The following is an 18,686-nucleotide window of genomic DNA, read 5'->3' on the forward strand; positions in this document are numbered from 1 at the left end:
TCTTGCCAGAAAGAACCGTGATTTAGGGAGTTAAGCCATTAAATATGATGAACAAAAATCAAATTTAAGTAGCACGCAGTTAAGTAGTTGCACGACAGCAATCTTCCGCTATGCATGCTAATATAAACGAACATGGACCTTATTCACAAGACGGCAGCAAATTCAGGGTTATTTCATGACTGAAGTTTCAATATCCTTATATCTACAGGCCTGCAGCCAAGAGCGGTAGCCTGTGTCAGTCTGATTACATCACCAGCTACAAACAGCTATGAAGTGAACGCTGATCATGGTTCCTGGCCTGCCGATGGATTCTGTCGCGTTCTTCCTGAGATGGAGATCAATGCCGGTAACTCATACACGATGACGGTTGAACTGATGAATGTAATTGGATGGTCAGGTGTGAATTCTGGACACCCGGGAGTGGTGTACAACGTTATCGACGAAAACAACTTTGATTACGTTTACTTCAGGTCAGTTAACTGCTCTTTTAGCTTTCATATCATTGTAGTTTTCGTACACAATAAAGAAAACCGACGACATGCAACTAAGATAGAGTACCTTTCACGGCTAGTAGCTTGTTACAACAGTGGCCGAATACTGGTAACACGATGCAAAATGACTCCACTCGATAGCAAATTAGTAAAAAAGTAAGAAAGATTTTTGGAGTTAATATTTCTTTCTTCCTCTCCCCTCCCCCCCCCCCCCCTTCCCTCTAAAAAAAAAAATAATGTATAGTAGACAGAATGCCATTCGCGTTATTGTTCGTGGCATCAAATGCAAATTGTTAATATAAAATTTTAACATAACACAAACACATTTACTTCACATTACGTACGCTCTACCATGCCATGCCATACCAATATACCACCGTACCGTACCTTACTTACTTGAGGGCCTAGATGGAGTTTACTGTTAAAAGTGTGTAGGCTTGATATTTGTTGTGTTAAGTATTACGATTTTAGTTGATGATCGTCTTGCAAGGACGAAATGACTCAACCCCAAATCTGTTTTTAATCAGCTTCTCGCCTAACATGCTTCAGGATGTACCAGAGTGTTAATTGACTTCATTGATTTACTCAAAAACTTTTAAATTCAGGGATTAAAACGTCGCATGAAAGAACGCAAAATTTGCGTCTGGAGTTCTGCAATTTGGGCTTCGATTTTTGCGCGATATCGATAGAATTTCTATGAAACGTGATAAAATAAATAAAGCCGGTATTTTACCAGAGCATCTGCGCACCGCTAATAACAAATTTTTATGAAACGTGATAAAATAATTAGACGTATTGTACCAGAGCATCTGCGCACGCCTAATAAAGAAGAATAGTCTTGTTTTCTTTTTTGTGTTACGTTTAAAACCTCTGGCGTTATCGTGCTGAAATCATGACCGAATCGCACTGATATCGCGGCTGGTTGATACGCCATATACAGCTGCAACCTAAGTGCAATCAAAGAAATCGCAGTTGAAATCGCGATAGAAATATCATCAAAAAGTGCCTGTTTAAACGGCCCTTAATAGAAAGCAAGACACTGGACCTTCCCGAATCTTAAACAGTGCTTCCGTATCTTCCTGTTTATTTAGGCCGCACAGTCAGGCCGGTTGCTACCAAACCGGTTACATGTTAAATGGACAATTAGCTGGGAGAGCGTCATCATCCTGTCCAAATGGTAGCCCAAGTGGTGGAGTTTGGTTCACTGTTCGTGTTGAAGTCAGATCGGATAAAAGCGTTAATATCTTCCTCAACAATGATCCTGTGACGTCACTTACAGCTCATTTCGACACGAAAGGCCGTGGGGGAGTGTTGGCTTGCAATGGTTACAAAAATATATTCCAGTTCAAGAAATTCTGTGTGGCCAGTAATTAACTTATGACGACCATCATGCACACTTGCAAGCGCAGTCACATTGTAGAAGGGTGAAAGTGACGTTTAGATGTGATGTAATAAAATGAGTGTTGTGTAGTTTAGATGCCCCTTACAAACATACGTACTTTATTTGCAACTCCCCATAGGGGCTTTTCAGTCACAAATGGAAACATAGGCACGCTAAGCGTGCAGGAGTTATTTTTTCATTTTATGAGGGTGGCTTGGGGTGAAACTGGGTGATTGTCCTGTTGGGATGGTTTATGCCATTGGTTGAGCTATCTGTGTATGGCGGCCCACGGAGTCACTTTTTGCACAAAATTTGCTTGCAAACAAAATAGTTTTTACGTGCATTTTGATACATAAGAACTGTTTTATTCAATACACAAATTTTCATCATTTAATTGAAAAACAAAAACTAATTCAATGATCAAAATGACACGTTCTTATTCTGTTTAAAGCGGTTATTTTGTTGCTAGCTTTGTAGCAACCGTAACGTGTTACTTTTGTTTGTTACGGAATACTTTTAGCTTTTTGCCTGAACTTTCCAAGTTTGTTAGTTGAGGAGAAACAAGAGATGTTGCTCGAAAGTCATGGCGATTTCTGAACGCGAAGATTTTGGAGCTTGTCAAGGAAAGTTGAAGTACAAGACAACGTTTCGCATTAGCAATTACGCACATCGCTAGAAATCGCGGACATTGAATGCGGCGAAATTTGATGCATCTTACATTAACCGCTCACGAAACTTGGTAATAGCCGCTGATTCGAAAGCCTGACTTTGGGCTCATATACATCTACGATGGTACACAAAAATGCGGCCTACACAGAGAAATATTTTGTAAAGTAGGAAAACCACTGGTCAAAAATATTGCCTGATAATAAAACTGGAGCAAAAGATCTTTCAAACGATGGCTTCTGCGGCAAAATTGGAGCAAAGACGGCTGAAATATCGTAGCTCAAAGACAGCGGATTTTGGGATTTCAACGTGGACTGCCGCCGTGTGTTTACAGTATGCGATTTTTTGTGGTTTTCTAACGGCAAAGATACAAACGAAATCTAATCGGAAGGAGATGTAAATCGTTTGGTGAGTTAGATTCATGTATAGTTTTATCAAATCTGCTTGCACATTTTTTCGATCACATTCAGTTTTCCGATAATCCCCGTTTATAAACTTTAAGTTTTCGGTTTTCGCCATACATCCTCCTCTACGCCTACGCCTTATAATTTTGGTCTCAAAAACTGTTCGCAGATAACGTTCATGAATACAAATGAAATTCGAAGTCTGCACTTCAATTCTTGTACAATGTGGTTCTTAATACACCAATCTATTGTGTTTCGCTTGCACATTTTTACATTTGTTAATTTGTCAAGAAATATTTAATAAAACATTTCATTCTCCATACATTTTCTTTGTAATTCTTGCGTTCGCTTCTACGGTCAATGTACCGCAGGACATACTATTCGCGGACTCGGAGGTCCGCGATTTCTAGAGATGAAGTGATTTGCCGATAAATAATTTTTATGCATGTAGAAATTTGGTCAAATTTTAACTTTTTCTATAAAAACACATATTTAACGATTTCTGTGAGGCACAATCTTCAATTTCAAGGCATCTGCGTTTGTAAGCCGGATTAAACTGGATGGTTTATCCATAGGTAAAACTGTTTTTTATCGAAGCCGACGCGACGCGACCCGACAGGGAAGACTAATTTGTTCGAGACAACATATTTACGGCTCGCTGAACATAAAAGTTTATTTTTTTATTGTTATGGCATTTATTTCCAACAGTCTAGCGTAGCAAAGCCCTTTTTGATAACATAATTACAGAAGGTTTTAATAAATTCGGGCCGAAGTTTGGAACTTTGTATCGAAGTTCGCAATTTGATTCGCAAACTCGCAACCTAAGGTATTTGACAACTTCGAATTCGTAACAAACTTTCCAATTTTCCAACGAACTTCGCAAATTTGGCGGCAAAAGTAATGACAACATTATACTTTAAAACTGCTGTGTGCAAATGCTTTATGTAATTTTACCACGGTCAGAAAAGCTAGCCTCTTCAAAACGAACGGTCGAATAAGACAAATAACAATTTTATATTGGGCCTTTTGCTGACGGCGTGTGCATTGCAAGCAGGCGAGCGTTACGAAAAACACATAATCCAGGGTTAATTCACAACTCACCAATTCCGCCTCCTACAAATCTAAAGTCTTCGAACGAAATCGCTCACTACAACTGTGTCATATTGCTTCTCCCTTATAAACTACAATTTGATTGGTTCTGATAGTACCTGAAATCTGGTTGGTGTGACAAACATACTTCATTGAGTGACCGAGTCACTGAGTCACTGACTACACGGCCCATCACGCCGACTAAGAGCTATTTTTGAAAAAATAACTCAATAAATACAATAAATAAAAAACATGAATTAATTATACTAATAATCAAAAACTTAGAATCTATCAAATTGTTAAGCTTTCATTTATTTCCTGTCCTTTCTCAGACTTCCATCTAGATCAGTTAACGTTTGTTGATATCTTCTCTTGCTTTAAAGAGAACTTCAAATTTTATACATCACAATATGGAATCCCCAAGTAGCCTAAGAGAGTCGTGTTTTATCGCGCAGCTGCATTCGCGGTCTCGGTTCGAGCCCTTGCTGGGTCACTGGGCAAGACACTTAACCCTCGCAGTGCCTATATCCACCCTGGAGTGTAAGTGGTTACTAGCGAATTGTTGGTGCAGCCCGACAGAATGCTGGGTAGTATCAGTAATAACTGGGGAGTAGGCAATACTGCTAGTCACTTCTACTCCAGAATCCGGAGTTAATCGCCGGGAGCTATGAGCCAGTAGGACTCAAAAGACTTCTCTTTTTTTGCCGTGCAAATTATCTTAATCTCTTTGAAAAAGGTCAGCAATTTACAAAGTGAGACTTTTATGTACTTGATAAATTTAACATTTTAATAACTAACCAGAATAATAAAAATAATATTATATTATTTCTTTAGAGCAATACATCAACACATTAGGTTGGTGACAGTAGTCACATGTACACGTTACAGATCTCTTTCAAGTTAGTGATCTGGTGGCCACGAATCACTCAGAATTGATTCATGAATGCTTTTATTTAATATTTTTTTACGAAAGCTGTTTAAGGTTGTCAATGTTGTGGTTCAATTTCGTCCTTGATACAATTTGGTATTTTCCTTCGTACTTCTGCATGGAAATATATGATTAAGAACATAAAACAAAGGAAATACAAAAGTGTACCATGGGTACACCATTTACAGAGCCTTTATCATAATTAAACTGGTATCTAGTTGGTAGCAAAAAACAGAGCTTCTGCTAACGAATAAGCTGTAGGTGTTAAAGGGTCTGCGTCACGGACTACGTGTCACGAAAACATTGGCCACTTTTTATAGGTTCGTCATCCATGTTATTCGTCTTTAGTTGTAAAAAAAACCTTGTTCATTTTCGGTTTATAGTTACTTCTTTAATTTGGTGTTTTTTCTACGCAAGGAAATTATTATTTGGAGATTTTTAGAAGAACTTGTATAGATCAGAAAAACTCGGACTACATCGTGGCGTAGCTCCTTTAAGTTCATTTTAGCTCTTTTATTTGTTTAACTTACATCATCGACTGTTTGAGTATTTGTTATAGAAAATTTTAAAAATCTTCTGCAGTATGCAAACAAGATTAAAAATATTAGCCTGTTATAGTTCAAGCTCATACTTCTCGATGGCAGTTAAAGTCTTTGCCTTGTTTGATATTTAGTTTCGAATAACTAGCTAGTATAATCACTAACTACAGTTCCCGAGCTAGGGGTGAACCTCCCACCTTTTTTGTTCTGGACTTGCCGCTTGTTACTCACTGCTGAATCACGCGATTAAGGAAGAGAAATTGACATTCGCGAGAGACCCATTCCTATCTCAATCTCTCTTGCGAGCTGCCGGGAGCGATGAACATTTGACCGACGAGAATGACGACCGGCATATAAATAAAGAATCTACAGTTCTATGTATATTATGTTTGGAACTGTTTTGGCTTTCTCTGCGTCATTGCCTTAATGCCTGCATTGTGTCCACGCCCAAAACCACTGTTAATGAAACAATCTCAGGGCCAACGCAGATTCTTCATTTGTTCTGCTCAGCGTCAACTTCATATCAGTGCGTTCCCTCCAGAGGTGAGCTGTCAAGGAAATCCGTAGCCTATGTACAGTCTATGTACAGTCTATGTACAGCCGTCCCGCTCAGCGGAGCGGGACGGCTGTACATAGAACGTCTAACAGCCTTTAAACCGTCCGACCAAATTATTACAGTTAGTCTATAGGTCTATTAGCTGGTTACTTGATTGATAAGTTTATTGTGATTTTCAATAGTGCAGTTTCCTTCGGTCAGAATGGCTGACACATTATTTTTAAAACGGATTATAAAAGTTAAATGACACAAGATAAGATGATGATGGCACTTAAAAGTATCGTAAGGTTCCTAAAGTAACGACCCCTCGAAAGTAGCGAGAAAATTAATTAGACCATCTCAAGTTAATCCCAAAAGCAGAGTTCCCGTAAAAGTAACGACTATTCAAAGGTAAGTAGGTAAAGTCTGCGTTCGAGTCTAATGGCCCATCAGGCAGGAGCTTACCCGTTTTCCGTAGCATGAAGCGACCAGGAGTATTTCTACTCTTCCCTGCATGGGAAGCTTGACCATCGCAGGGTTATCCCCAGCAGTAAATTCGCTGCTTCCCACCTGGGTGGAGATAGGCACTATGTGAGTAAAGTGTCTTGCCCAAGAACACAACGCAGTGACCCAGAGTCCAACGCACTAACCTTATGGGCCGGCACCGCGTCTCCCACCGCCTCTCCAAAGGAATCGACCCTAAATGTTATTTGATTTTGTGAGAAATAACAGTGAGGAATAAACTGATACTAATTATAAAGGCCAGGCTAAACTAGGAAACATTGTTGCGGAAACATTGTTCCTTGTCATGTTTCCTATATATGTGGCTAAATTAGCAGGAAGTAAGGGAAATATTATGCTGCCCGAGTGGCTAAACTAGGAAACAACGTTCCGGGAACAAAGTGTCCCGCATGCGGATAAACCAGGGGGGGGGGGGAGGTGTCTCTAAGGAAGACAATGTTGGTTCAATCATCACTGCCAGTATGACGTCACGATTCGCATGAGTGATATTAAAGATGGCGGGCAAGCGTCAATCGAGAAACGAGTCAAGAATGTAGCATTTTACTCCGTTACCTTCCTTCATTTACTCAAGTCAATGAGGCAGAGATGTTAGCGAATGCAACCGTCTCTCTTCTGCTATTTTTTGGTAGATCAGACATTATATTCATTTTTTAAATCAACAGAAACACCTTCGCAAAGTGTAGAATAATCGATGAAATCTGTAAACAGGTCGAGCTTTCGAGGGTCCTTGCACAGCGAATTTAATTTTTATTGTAACAAAAATAGGAGGTTTGGCACAGGATCTACGGCTCTTGATGTACGTGCAGTATCAGACTTTCAGCATTGGTGGATCTTCATGTCTTTCCCCTTAAAGGTGAAAATCGGAGCAATCAAGAGGAAAAGGGCGCTACACAGTAATTCCAGTTGGTGACCCATCCATGAATTAACCTCGCACGACAGGACTTAACTTCAGCCAGGTCGGATGGAACCTGCGCTTTCATTGGGTATTATAGAAAAAACAACACAGAATAACTTTACTCAAGTCTTTATTAATCGGTAATTTTTTACTACTTGTCTTGCGGCAACGAAATTGAACTCATGTATATTTTGCACAACACGTTTTTCCTCGTTCAAACTACAATGAAAGCGCTTGTTCAATTCAAGCTGGTCAAAGTAAAGGCTTGCCGGGCGGGGTTAACACTTGGATGGGTGCCCGACTCGAAATACCCCGTGTTGTAAGCTTTTCTTTTTAGTTATTTCTTTTTCCAGGAGGTATGCAATTAATGAAATTTAAGAGTCGTCACGGCAAGGAAAGCCACAAAATACAACGGAACTGCACAGATACCAACAGTAGTACATTATAATAAGCCAATGAATGCGAATTAAAATATATGGAAAGAGAATTCTACATGAGATCGCGAAGCAGCGATCGGCGTTGTTGACATGTTCTGGATAAAAATTATACCTTTGCACTCGAACGGAAAGACATGCATATGAAGTTTGGCTAACTCAAGCGACACGGAAGGCCCCGGAGATTAAACGTTAATATTCAAGGAGTAAAACCACCTATTATGAAACGGATTTGAGAAAAAATGTTTGGGTGAAAAGGTGGATGTTTTTGTTGGACTTCGCTTGACCCGAAAGAAAAATGGCGGTCCCGCCTATTGTCCCGTTCAAGAGAGTTAAAAAAAAATAACCAAATTACAGGATAACGGGCGCAAAAAAACAGAAACAGATCATACACACAAAAAGTTAAGGCATCAAACCTAACTACTGGGAAAGAATTAGCGAACAATAGCGATATAAGCACTAATGATAAGCCTTTCTGGACCTCTGCTGTGGCGTACTCACGATTTGATCCCGCTCATCTGCCCAAACCGAGAGAATCGCTCGCGCGTTGCCATGTGACGTCATACTGGCAGTGAAGAGTCGGTGACGAATAAACAACTGGAAACAATAGAGTCACCTCCCCCCCCCCCCCATCCCTGGGATAAACTAAGAAACAATGCTTCCAGCGTGGCTAAACTGAGCAACATATGTTTCGGAAGCAATTTTTTTTGTACGAGAAGCAAAAATGTTTTTGACTTGAGGCAAAAACATTTTTTGTTTCCGTGAAGCAACATTTGTTTCCGCAACATATGTTTCCTGCGTGGCTAAATTGGGAAACATATGCGTCCGCAACAATGTTTACAAGCTTAGCCAAGCCTTAATGACGTTATACTTTGATGTACTTTTCTCAGCAAATTTTATCCATTTCGTCACTATAAACGGTCATAACATTGATAGATTTTTCTACGATTCAAAACTACAGCAAACTTAATGTTTTGCCATAATGTATCTATGGCCACAGCTAAAAAACAGGAGAATTAAGAGTCAGAGAATCAAACAGCTCATGGGATATGCCGGTTAGGTTGCGTGCACGTTCACATCTGAAGACATTACAGCAAAATAGATATCCCTATAAACAATACACAATAATTAAGCAGTCTAAATTTAATAAAGATGTTTTAAGTAGAACTACCAGGCAAAGTAATTATCTTAGACTACCTTTTGTAAAATTTGAATCTACGAAGAAAGCATTTTATTACCATGGTTGTAACGTTTTTAATGAAAACCTGTAATTGTAAATTTTTAAATGAAAACTTGTAAATTTTTAAATTAAATGAACTTGTAATTTTTAATTAAGGTTTTTTTTTTCAATTAGATTTAATGTCGTTTTAAATATTATCCTTATTGTAATGTAATAATGTAGTTTTCATTCTTATAGGGCCTCTATTGAAGGTAGAAGTGGTATCATGTTACAAGTCGCTGATGTGAACACAAAAAAAAACACCCGGCGGATAAAGGCTGTTTAATTCAAATCATTATAACCTTTTCAAAATAAGATATTTGGACCGGCTTAAAATGGATCGAGAATGTTCGAAGCCAAACAGGATTTTAGCATCGCGTGCAAGTTTGAAGGATTAATTTATCTAGATCATAACAATCAATTCTGGCGCTCGCTTCCTGTTTACTGTGTAATGAAAGAAACTCATCACACCGTTGAAACTTTCAGCGCAACAAATAAATATTGTGTAATAAATTTTTATAGTTTCGAAGAAACTTGTACAGCTATGGACAAAGAGGAAGTGTGGCAGTGTTGCGTCGAGCGAGATGTTTATCTAGTATGTAGTCATTGCGTTACGCGTTTGCCGAAAGGTTGCATATAAATTATACAGCAAGTGATCGCAATTCAGACGTCTGTTGTTTCTTTTCGGCCAAAAAAAAAACAAACAAAGAAAATTCCCATTCCTCTCAAAAGACTGAGATATTCGATACAGTTTAAGTTTAATTCAAAGTTTTGATTCAAAATGCAGATTAGAAGAACAATTCGATTTTATGTAATCAGTGTTATTGTATTACACTGTTTTGCAATAATATTATTCGGAGCAGTTCGAAAGAGGAGTTTTGCTATTTTGTTATGAATGAAGCCGTTTAAACTTTTTTCATCCGCGCGGCCGTTCGACATCATCCGTGTGAAGAAAATTTACATCCGTGTAGCCGTTCGACTTCATCCGTGTGAAGAAAATTTACATCTGTGCAGCCGTTCGACTTCATCCGTGTGAAGAAAATTTACATCCGTGTAGCCGTTGGACTTCATCCGTGCGAAAAAAAATTACATTCGTGTAGCCGTTCAACTTCATCCGTGTAACAAAAATTTACATCCATGTAGCCGTTCTCGGTATCCGTGTAGAACGGCTCATCGAGCCGTTTCTCATCCGTTCGCTTGCTGCGCGTTTCTCCGAACACACGGATTCCGCAAGGAACGTTTTCGCGTGAGAGGTCACATTTATAATAACTGAAAGAGCAACCCTGTTTAAATAAAGGCACTCTTCTTCTAACAGTGACGAAAGGCGAAAGTGACCACTCTTCCAAAGTAACGAGGATCGTTACTTTTGTAACTTAAAGGGACTGAAGATGGTTCCCGCTCTGGGCTCAAACCATTCACTATATCAAAGGGACTGTGTCACCGCGGTCACGGATTTTAGCCAAATCTAGGTATGGGAAATGACCCTGAAATTCGGTGAAATATAACAAAAAACCTCTTAAAACAGTGAAGGAACATAGTTTTCTGACCCAGCTAGAACCTAGAAAACGGTTCCATGCGATTAAAATGACACATTGTCTCCCCTGAATGTTGTCTCTTACAAAAGAGAACAAATAAGCGGTAACGGAAGTCAAAATAAGAGCAGCAAGCATGTGCTTCCGCCATGTTTTTCTTCCAAACTCGTACCATGGCGATATTTAAATAGAACATTTGCAGCCAGAAATAGCGACAGAAACACGAATAAAGAAATCTGAAATCAAATGCATGTTGGAGAAGGACAGACTGCTGTTGTTGTACATGAAACTGTTCAGCTGGATGAAGCTGACCGCTGCTATCAACGCAATCAAATCTCCAAGAATCGTTTGAATGCTCATGTCGGCCACAAAGCGCATGCTTCTTGGGGTACGAAATTTATCAACGCTCAAGATTGCCTCGGCGTCCGTGTCTAATTTAATCTTCCCGTAAATAAAGTACCACAGATAAACTCGCATAACAATGGTTAACCTTAGCTTTCTAGCAAGTCTACGGCGCCGTGTGCGAAGCTCAGAAGAATGAACAGTTTAAGACTTGTGAGCTCTGCTTGCATGGCACGGAAAGCTATAGCTAACGGGCCGTAAAACTAGTAACACGTGCGCGACGCCTGGATGAACGAAAAAGATTCTTTGCGCTGCCAAACACACGATGACCTCTGGAATAGCCGTTAAAAGAGGCAGTCCGCTAGCAATGACAGCTCTGTTTAATTCGTTCTGACGGCCATAAAAAGAAATGATGCCATAAACCACTGGCATAAACGAGACCAAAGGCGATGAGACTGGGGCGAGCTGTCATGGCGGCCGGTTGGTGTATTTAACGGTCCGACAAACTATGGCAATTTCGTGAATGTGGAGTGTTAGTTATATCTTGTTGACTTGTTAAACCCGAAAGACAATGATTTAAGTTTCAGACCACCGAATGTCAAAAACAAAAGAAAAGAAACGTGCACGGGAGTCAAGTTCGACCAGTTCGACTGGCGAGGAAGAAGACGTATCGGACGCAATGATCCTAGAAAAACTGTCCAGTATCCACGAGGACATAAAAGCACTTAAGGAGGAACTTAAAGGTGAAATTAGGGCAGTGAAATCAGAGCTGAGCGAGGTAACGAAATCGTTAACCGCCGTGTGGGAGGAGGTGCAGTCTCTTAAAAAGAGAAACAAAAATTTACAAGATCAGTGTGACAGCGCCGAGAGAGAGAACAGCAAATTAAACCAGGAGATCAGCACTCTTAAAAATCGTCTAATTAAGCTGGAAGATTACTCTAGGCGCGAGAATCTTCGTTTCTACAACATTCCCGAAAATCCTGGAGAGAGCAATGCGGAGTGTTCGCGTAAAGTAATGGACGTTCTAAAAGAACTCGGTGCCGAACCAGATAACATAATGTTTCATGCAATACATCGAACAGGGAATCCAAACACCACAGCTTCTTCGAACAGAGCTGCGAACAACGAAGATTCGACGGAGTCAAGGGAAGACGCTTCACGTCCTCTGCGCCCACGACCAATTTTAGTCCGCTTCGTCTCAAGAATGGATTGCGATTGGATTTGGCAAAGCAGGAAGAAACTAATGAACAGTTCTTCCTTCTCTTCGGTATTTATTGACAAAGATCTTTCCCCTGAATCAGCAAAAGAACGTGGAAAGCTCCGCGCCGCTTACAAGAAAGCTAAGGAATTAAACGTCGGAAGAGTATTTATAAAAGGTAAAAATCTGACAGTCAATAGTTCTGTTTATTCAGCGGACAACCTACCGGAGTATCTCCTACCTAAGAAAAAATATTAGCCAACATGCAGACTTATCTCAAAACTTATTACTCTTTGAACTAATTAATGGTATCTCTTACTCTTTAGGATTTCGCGTAATGATTAGAAATATGATTTTTTTTTTTGTCTCCCGGTTAGCTTCGTCATGCTTCTTTAAAACAACTCCGCTAAAAGTTAAAATTTACGCATAATTTACTTGCCATAGTTTGCATATCGTATTCTGTTTTCAAAACAGTAGTCCCTAGGCCCCGAGGGACTATGGCCGTATTTAGGAAATATTCTAGCGGCCTCTTAAAACTTTTATGTTTATGTGTTTGTATGCTAGTTCTAAAGTGCTATGTTAGCAGTGGTAGATTATTATTAAGGGTATCTGTAAAATATTTCCTATTTTTTAGTTTCATTACTTTAAATTTTTCATGGCATTTAATTATGTGCGCTATTACAGGAGACAATAGACTCAACCAAGCTATAGAAATTCGAGGATGTTGTAAGTGTTAATTTCAAAATGCTCTCTTTAAATGTCCGAGGTATTCGCTCTCTAGAGAAAAGAAAAGCATTGTTTATTTGGCTTCAAAAGCAAAATGCAGATATTATCTTTCTCCAAGAGACGTATAGTACGAAAGACATAGAAAACGCATGGAAATGTCAATGGAAAGGACCCATTTTTTTCGCACACGGCTCCAATCGTAGTTGTGGGGTGTTAATACTTGTGAAAGAAAGTTTGGAATTTGATTTAAAAAGGAAAATAGCTGATGAAAGTGGACGATATATTTTGCTGAATGCCACGGTGCAAGGCTGTAATTATATTATGGGTAATATTTACGCGCCGAATAAGGTACGTGAACAGTGTTCTTTTTTCGAAAAACTACAGGAAAAATTAGACAGTTTAATTGTTGATGATGAAAATTACAAAATTATAATTGGGGGAGATTTTAATGTTGTCAATGATCTGGACCTTGACTGCTGCGGAGGTACGCCTAAAGAGAAAGAATCGACTAAAATTCTTCATAGTATTTGTTCAAATTATGATTTAATTGACATTTGGAGAACACGGAACCCAGATTGCAAGCTCTTTACCTGGAAGCAAAAAAAGCCACTCGTCCAAAGAAGACTGGACTTTTGGTTGATAAGCGATATTTGTCAAGATGAGGTGGAGGAAACTAACATTAAGACGGCAATTAGAACAGACCATTCGGCAATAACTATTTCTTTCAATAGCTTAGATGAACAGGCACGAGGCCCTTCATACTGGAAATTTAATTCAAGTCTAGTTGACGACAACTACTATGTCCAAATGATTAATGAGAAAATACCTGAATGGCTAGAGGAGTTTAATGAAGTGCTGGACAAAAGAGTACTGTGGGACTTAATTAAGTATCGCGTGCGACAATTTACAATTAAATATACAAAAGAAAAAGCAAGAAAAAGAAGGCAAGAACTATTACAGGTTGAAGCATCCTTAAAACAAGCGGAGGAGATGCTAGCAACTGATCCATCAGAAACAAATCATGAGAAGTTGGCAGACCTTAAAATGAAATACGACTCGCTTTTTGATTATTTAGCCAAAGGTGCAATAATCCGCTCAAGAGCAACTTGGTATGAAAAAGGCGAGAAAAGCAATAAATAGTTTTTTAGGATTAGAATCCCATAGGGGAACCAAGAGCTGTATTAGAAGACTCTTAAGTAGCGACGGCAGACTTACCACAAACCCTACGAAAATTATGAAGGAAATTGAAAAGTTTTACTCTGATTTGTATGCATCAAATGATGAATCAGTGAATAGAAATCATCCATTCCTGCAAAGAGCAGAAATTCCAAAACTGTCCGATGAAATGAGAAGAATTTGTGAAGGAAGGTTGTCGCTCAAGGAGTGCTTCGATTGCCTTCAGTCATTCCAAAATAACAAGTCACCTGGAAACGATGGCCTCACGGTGGAATTTTACAAAACATTTTGGAATTCTATTGGAAATTTAGTAGTCGATTGTCTTAATTCTTCTTACGAATGTGGTGAATTATCTAATACTCAAAAGCAAGCTATTATCACATTAATAGAAAAGAAAGGTAAAGACAAACGAAATATAGGCAACTGGAGACCTATCTCCTTGATTAATGTCGACGCAAAAATCGGTTCAAAAGCCATTGCTCTAAGACTTCAAAAAGTTCTAGCTGAGATAATTCATTTTAACCAAAATGCCTACGTAAAAGGCAGAACTATACTAGACGCCGTGAGAACCATAGATGACATCTTAGAGTACACAGAAAGGAAAAAGATTAATGGATTGTTAGTAGGAATAGACTTCCAAAAGGCGTTTGATTCGGTAAATCGGAATTTCATGGTTGAGGCACTTTCTGCCTTTAATTTTGGTCCTTCTCTTATTCATTGGGTACAAACATTTTATAAAAACATCTCAAGTACAGTTATGAACAATGGTTACACAACCACTCCCTTTCAAGTTCTTAGAGGGGTAAGACAAGGTGATCCATTATCGCCATATTTATTTATCATTTGCTTGGAAATTTTAGCTATTAATGTACGCCTAAATGAAAACATCAAAGGCATTATAGTAGATAAAGAAGAGATAAAACTAGAGATTTTTGCAGACGACTTAACATCTTTCCTAAGAGACCGTACTTCACTTAACGCTCTATTTGAAACCATCGACTGTTTTTCGTCATGTTCTGGCCTGAAGGTCAATTACGAAAAGACTGAAGCAATGTGGTTGGGGAATCACAACCCAAACCCGCCTACGCTAGCAAGCTGCTCCGATAGAAATATAACAGTCAAGAAGGTGGTTAAAATTTTAGGGATTCACTTTACCTATAATCAAATCCTTTGGAAAAAGTTAAACTTCGATGAGGTTTTAAAATCTATTAGCGAGAAGCTTCACTTTTGGAATTGGAGGAACTTAACGATTTTAGGGCGAATTCAAATTGTCAAAACTTTTGTGGTTCCAATCTTTATGTACAGAGCTGGCTTAGTATGCATGCATAAGGACATCATCAAAGAAACAAACAAGATTTTATTTAATTTTATTTGGAAAGGAAAGGATAAAGTAAAACGATCTTCTCTTGTAAGTGACGTCGAAAATGGAGGCCTGAGGGCACCGCACTTAGAATCAGCCATAAAGACACAGCGAATCATGTGTTGCAAGAAATTTGTTGATTCGCAACAAAGTAGTTGGAAAATATTGCTCTTACACTATTTAAAACCAGTTGGGGGTAAACTTGTTTTAGGATGTGGATTTGATATAAAGAAACTTCCGATAAAATTGCCAAAATTTTATGAGGAATGTTTTCAAATTTTTTCTGAGCATTCTGTAGCGACTGCAGTAAACGTTCAATGCTTGAATAACATTTCTAGGGCGGATATAATCATATGGAACAATAAACATATTTGTGTCGATGATAAATCAATTTTCCGTCACACATTGTTTGAGAAAGGAATAATTACGCTTGAAAATCTTATAAATGACAACAATGATTTAATCATTAAGAATCCTCGTAGCTCAATTTTTACACCGGTAGAAGTGTTTTCTCTGATGCAAGTCATTGATGCGCTGCCAATACAATGGCGAAATTCCTTAACCGCCTGTGGGCACAAGTGCAATAAAGCATTTGTTCTAAATGATCACATTAAATTGCGTTTGAATAATCAAGAAGTGTTGATTAACAAGGCTGTTTCAAAAAACGTTTATCGTGAAGTTCGATCCAAGTATGAAACCCCTCCAACTGCGCAAATGAAATATTCGGAGCAGTATTCTAGTGCGTGCTTAGAATGGCGAGAAATTTACAGTCTATCCTCTAAGGTACTCATAGACACAAAGTCGAGAGAATTTCAGTATAAAATCTTAAACAGATACTTAACAACCAACTCATTTCTTCACAAAATTGGTTTGATTGCCTCACCATTATGTACTTTTTGTGGATTAGAGAGCGAGTCCCTCGAGCATTTACTTATCACATGTTCATTTACCAGTGATTTTTGGCTAGACTTCATTGACTGGTGCAGAAATACAAACATTGTTTTGGAGGAACTTTCTGATATAGATAAGCTCTTTGGAGTTTGGAAAAGAAAAGAAGATTTCTTACTACTTAATCATCTTTTAATTCTAGCTAAATATCACATTTATGAATGCCGGAAGAACAACAACCGTCCATCTCTTCGAGTATTCATTAAAATTGTTAACTATACATACCAACTGGAATTATATGCAATGAAATCACAAAATCAGGAAGACAGCCAAAATGTTAATCTTAAATGGAAAAAATATACCGAGAGTTTATAGATTTCTTAGTGGGTAACTCCTTTGTAGCCAAATAGTATTCTTTAATTTAGTATATAAATTAAGCCATATAAATTGTAAGTAATGGTTATTGTAAGTTATGTAATCCTGTGTTAATTGTATTATTATCAGCAGCACAAAACGAAATCGTATAGAAGTGGAAGTGATTGTAGATGTAATTGTAGTCGTGTTGTAAATGATGTAAGTAGCGATTTTAGTATTGTAATTTAAGTAAGGTGACTGTATTGTAGTGCAAGTAGCTGTGTTGTATAACATTTGTATTATAAGTAGTGTGTTGTAATGAACTGTATTTAGCCTCAGTGTTGTAAGTAGGGTTGGCAAATTCATTAAAAAAAAAAAAAAAAAAAAAAAAAAAAGACTAATTGGGCTGCGAGGATCGCAGAAACCTTGATAATTTTCTTGACCTTTCTGGATCTTTCAGTTTCGGTGTTGTTAGCAATTTCTCTTCCGACAAGTACAGAATTCATAAGTACTATGATTAGAAATAGAGCATTCAAAGGATGCGACCTCCAGGACTTATTGTATATTCCGTAAAGGTAAAGGCTGTGGCAAGTGTCCAAAAACGCAGTCAGTAGATTGAGAATCAACAGATTGAGTTTCTTTACTAAAAGCCAGCCAAACATTGTGATTATGAGAAGAAATGGCCACATTTCGATCACATATGCCTCAGTGGTATCACCAGTCACAATAATGGCTTGAATCTTATGGGGAATCGTGTCTCAATGGCCATTTGTCTTCTCCTCGTAGCAGAGTCAACCGAATTGAAATCCAGAACCAACATTAAAATAGCAAGCGAACCGAGAGCTAAACCTCCAAGAATTTGAGTACAGAAGACATCTTTCACGTCTTTCCAAAGCAACATCCACCACTTTTGGCCGTCGGGATCTTTTCCAGCCCATTTTACTGTCGTCTCCCGGAAGTGAATCGTACTAGCTCCAGAAAGATCGTATCATTGTTGTCGATCTTCTTAAAGTCCTCCAATGGATCATGTCGTTGTATCAACGGATTAGCAGTCCTGCACCGGTCTAAAGCGGCTCTCTTATTGGCTGAATAGTGAGAACAATAGAAAAAAATATTTTTTAAAAAAAGACCACGCATCTTTTGTGGTGATTCCTTTCTCTAGTAGCGGTCCTCTAAATTTCCTAGTTTTACATCCCATATCCAACGAATCTTTCCAGCTTACCGTCAGTATCCCCAATAGCCAGGGACTACATCAGGGTTGTTTCTTACCTAATAGCTTTAAATAGATAACAAAATTAGAGAAATCGATTTTTTACTTCTGCCGCGAAATCAAATTTTTTCTCGCTTTTCCTGACAGTCGCTCTTAACATTCGAAGATAAAGCCAAGATCTGTCAACAGAGTGGACCGTTGAATGAAAATACAAACTGCTGATTTACTTCAACGAGAAAGATCGAGTAACAGGTAACGCTCAGAGTATTGAACTCCTGTACGGGCGCATGAAGGAAAAGCCGAAAAAAGGAAATAGAGATGGATAAATGATTCATTTGGTCGATTTCAATAGCCCAAATTGAGATGTGCACGAAAAATAAAAGACGTTGCTTCAGATTGTATGAAGACACCCTGAGGAAGCTACGACAGGCGCGAATGGTGCAAAGGAGTTTACGTCCAACGCCAGAACATAAAGCAAACGAGCAAATCATAGTGGATCTGTTCCAGAAAACATCATATTTGATAGTAAATATGACAAATGTTCAATCTATCTTAGGAACATATTTTTCCTTCAAATGCAGCGCAAATTTGAAATGTAAATTCAAAAGACAAATTTTGAGACACATTTAGCTAACTAGAACCTAATATGAACTTTTGTTTCTTTTAATCATGCCCAAATGAAAAAGCACAGATAGTGTTCACATAAAAAGAGTACTTCGGAGAAGATCACATGATATGAAATATCGCATTTCCTCGAAAAAAGACGGGGAAAATTATTTTATTTTTCTACCAAGAGA

At 38.5% G+C, this 18,686-nt stretch overlaps 2 protein-coding genes and 1 pseudogene across 2 annotated transcripts in view; 2 read left to right on the plus strand and 1 right to left on the minus strand.

The window, feature by feature from the left end:
- Window positions 1-18,686, plus strand: part of LOC144662731 (uncharacterized) — a 70,859-nt gene that overhangs the window by 3,737 nt on the left and 48,436 nt on the right. The gene's annotated exons all lie outside the window — the stretch shown is intronic.
- LOC144662751 (putative skeletal organic matrix protein 7) lies at window positions 203-2,022 on the plus strand. The gene is made up of 2 exons (XM_078523650.1): window positions 203-470; window positions 1,583-2,022. Exons 1-2 carry the CDS (start codon window positions 331-333, stop codon window positions 1,863-1,865), a joined length of 423 nt encoding a protein of 140 aa, XP_078379776.1. The 5' UTR covers window positions 203-330; the 3' UTR covers window positions 1,866-2,022.
- Window positions 10,655-18,380, minus strand: LOC144663209 (uncharacterized; annotated as a pseudogene).

This window comes from Oculina patagonica, chromosome 8, assembly GCF_052425735.1.
Source record: "Oculina patagonica isolate OP01 chromosome 8, crgOcupat, whole genome shotgun sequence".
Taxonomy (NCBI): Eukaryota; Metazoa; Cnidaria; class Anthozoa; order Scleractinia; family Oculinidae; genus Oculina; species Oculina patagonica.

Bases quoted from the DNA above. Each gene is read 5' to 3' on its own strand.
- LOC144662751 (XM_078523650.1), top strand. From the start codon at position 331: ATGGAGATCAATGCCGGTAACTCATACACGATGACGGTTGAACTGATG. The intron at 471-1,582 runs GTCAGTTAACTG...CTGTTTATTTAG, and splicing joins TTTGATTACGTTTACTTCAG to GCCGCACAGTCAGGCCGGTT.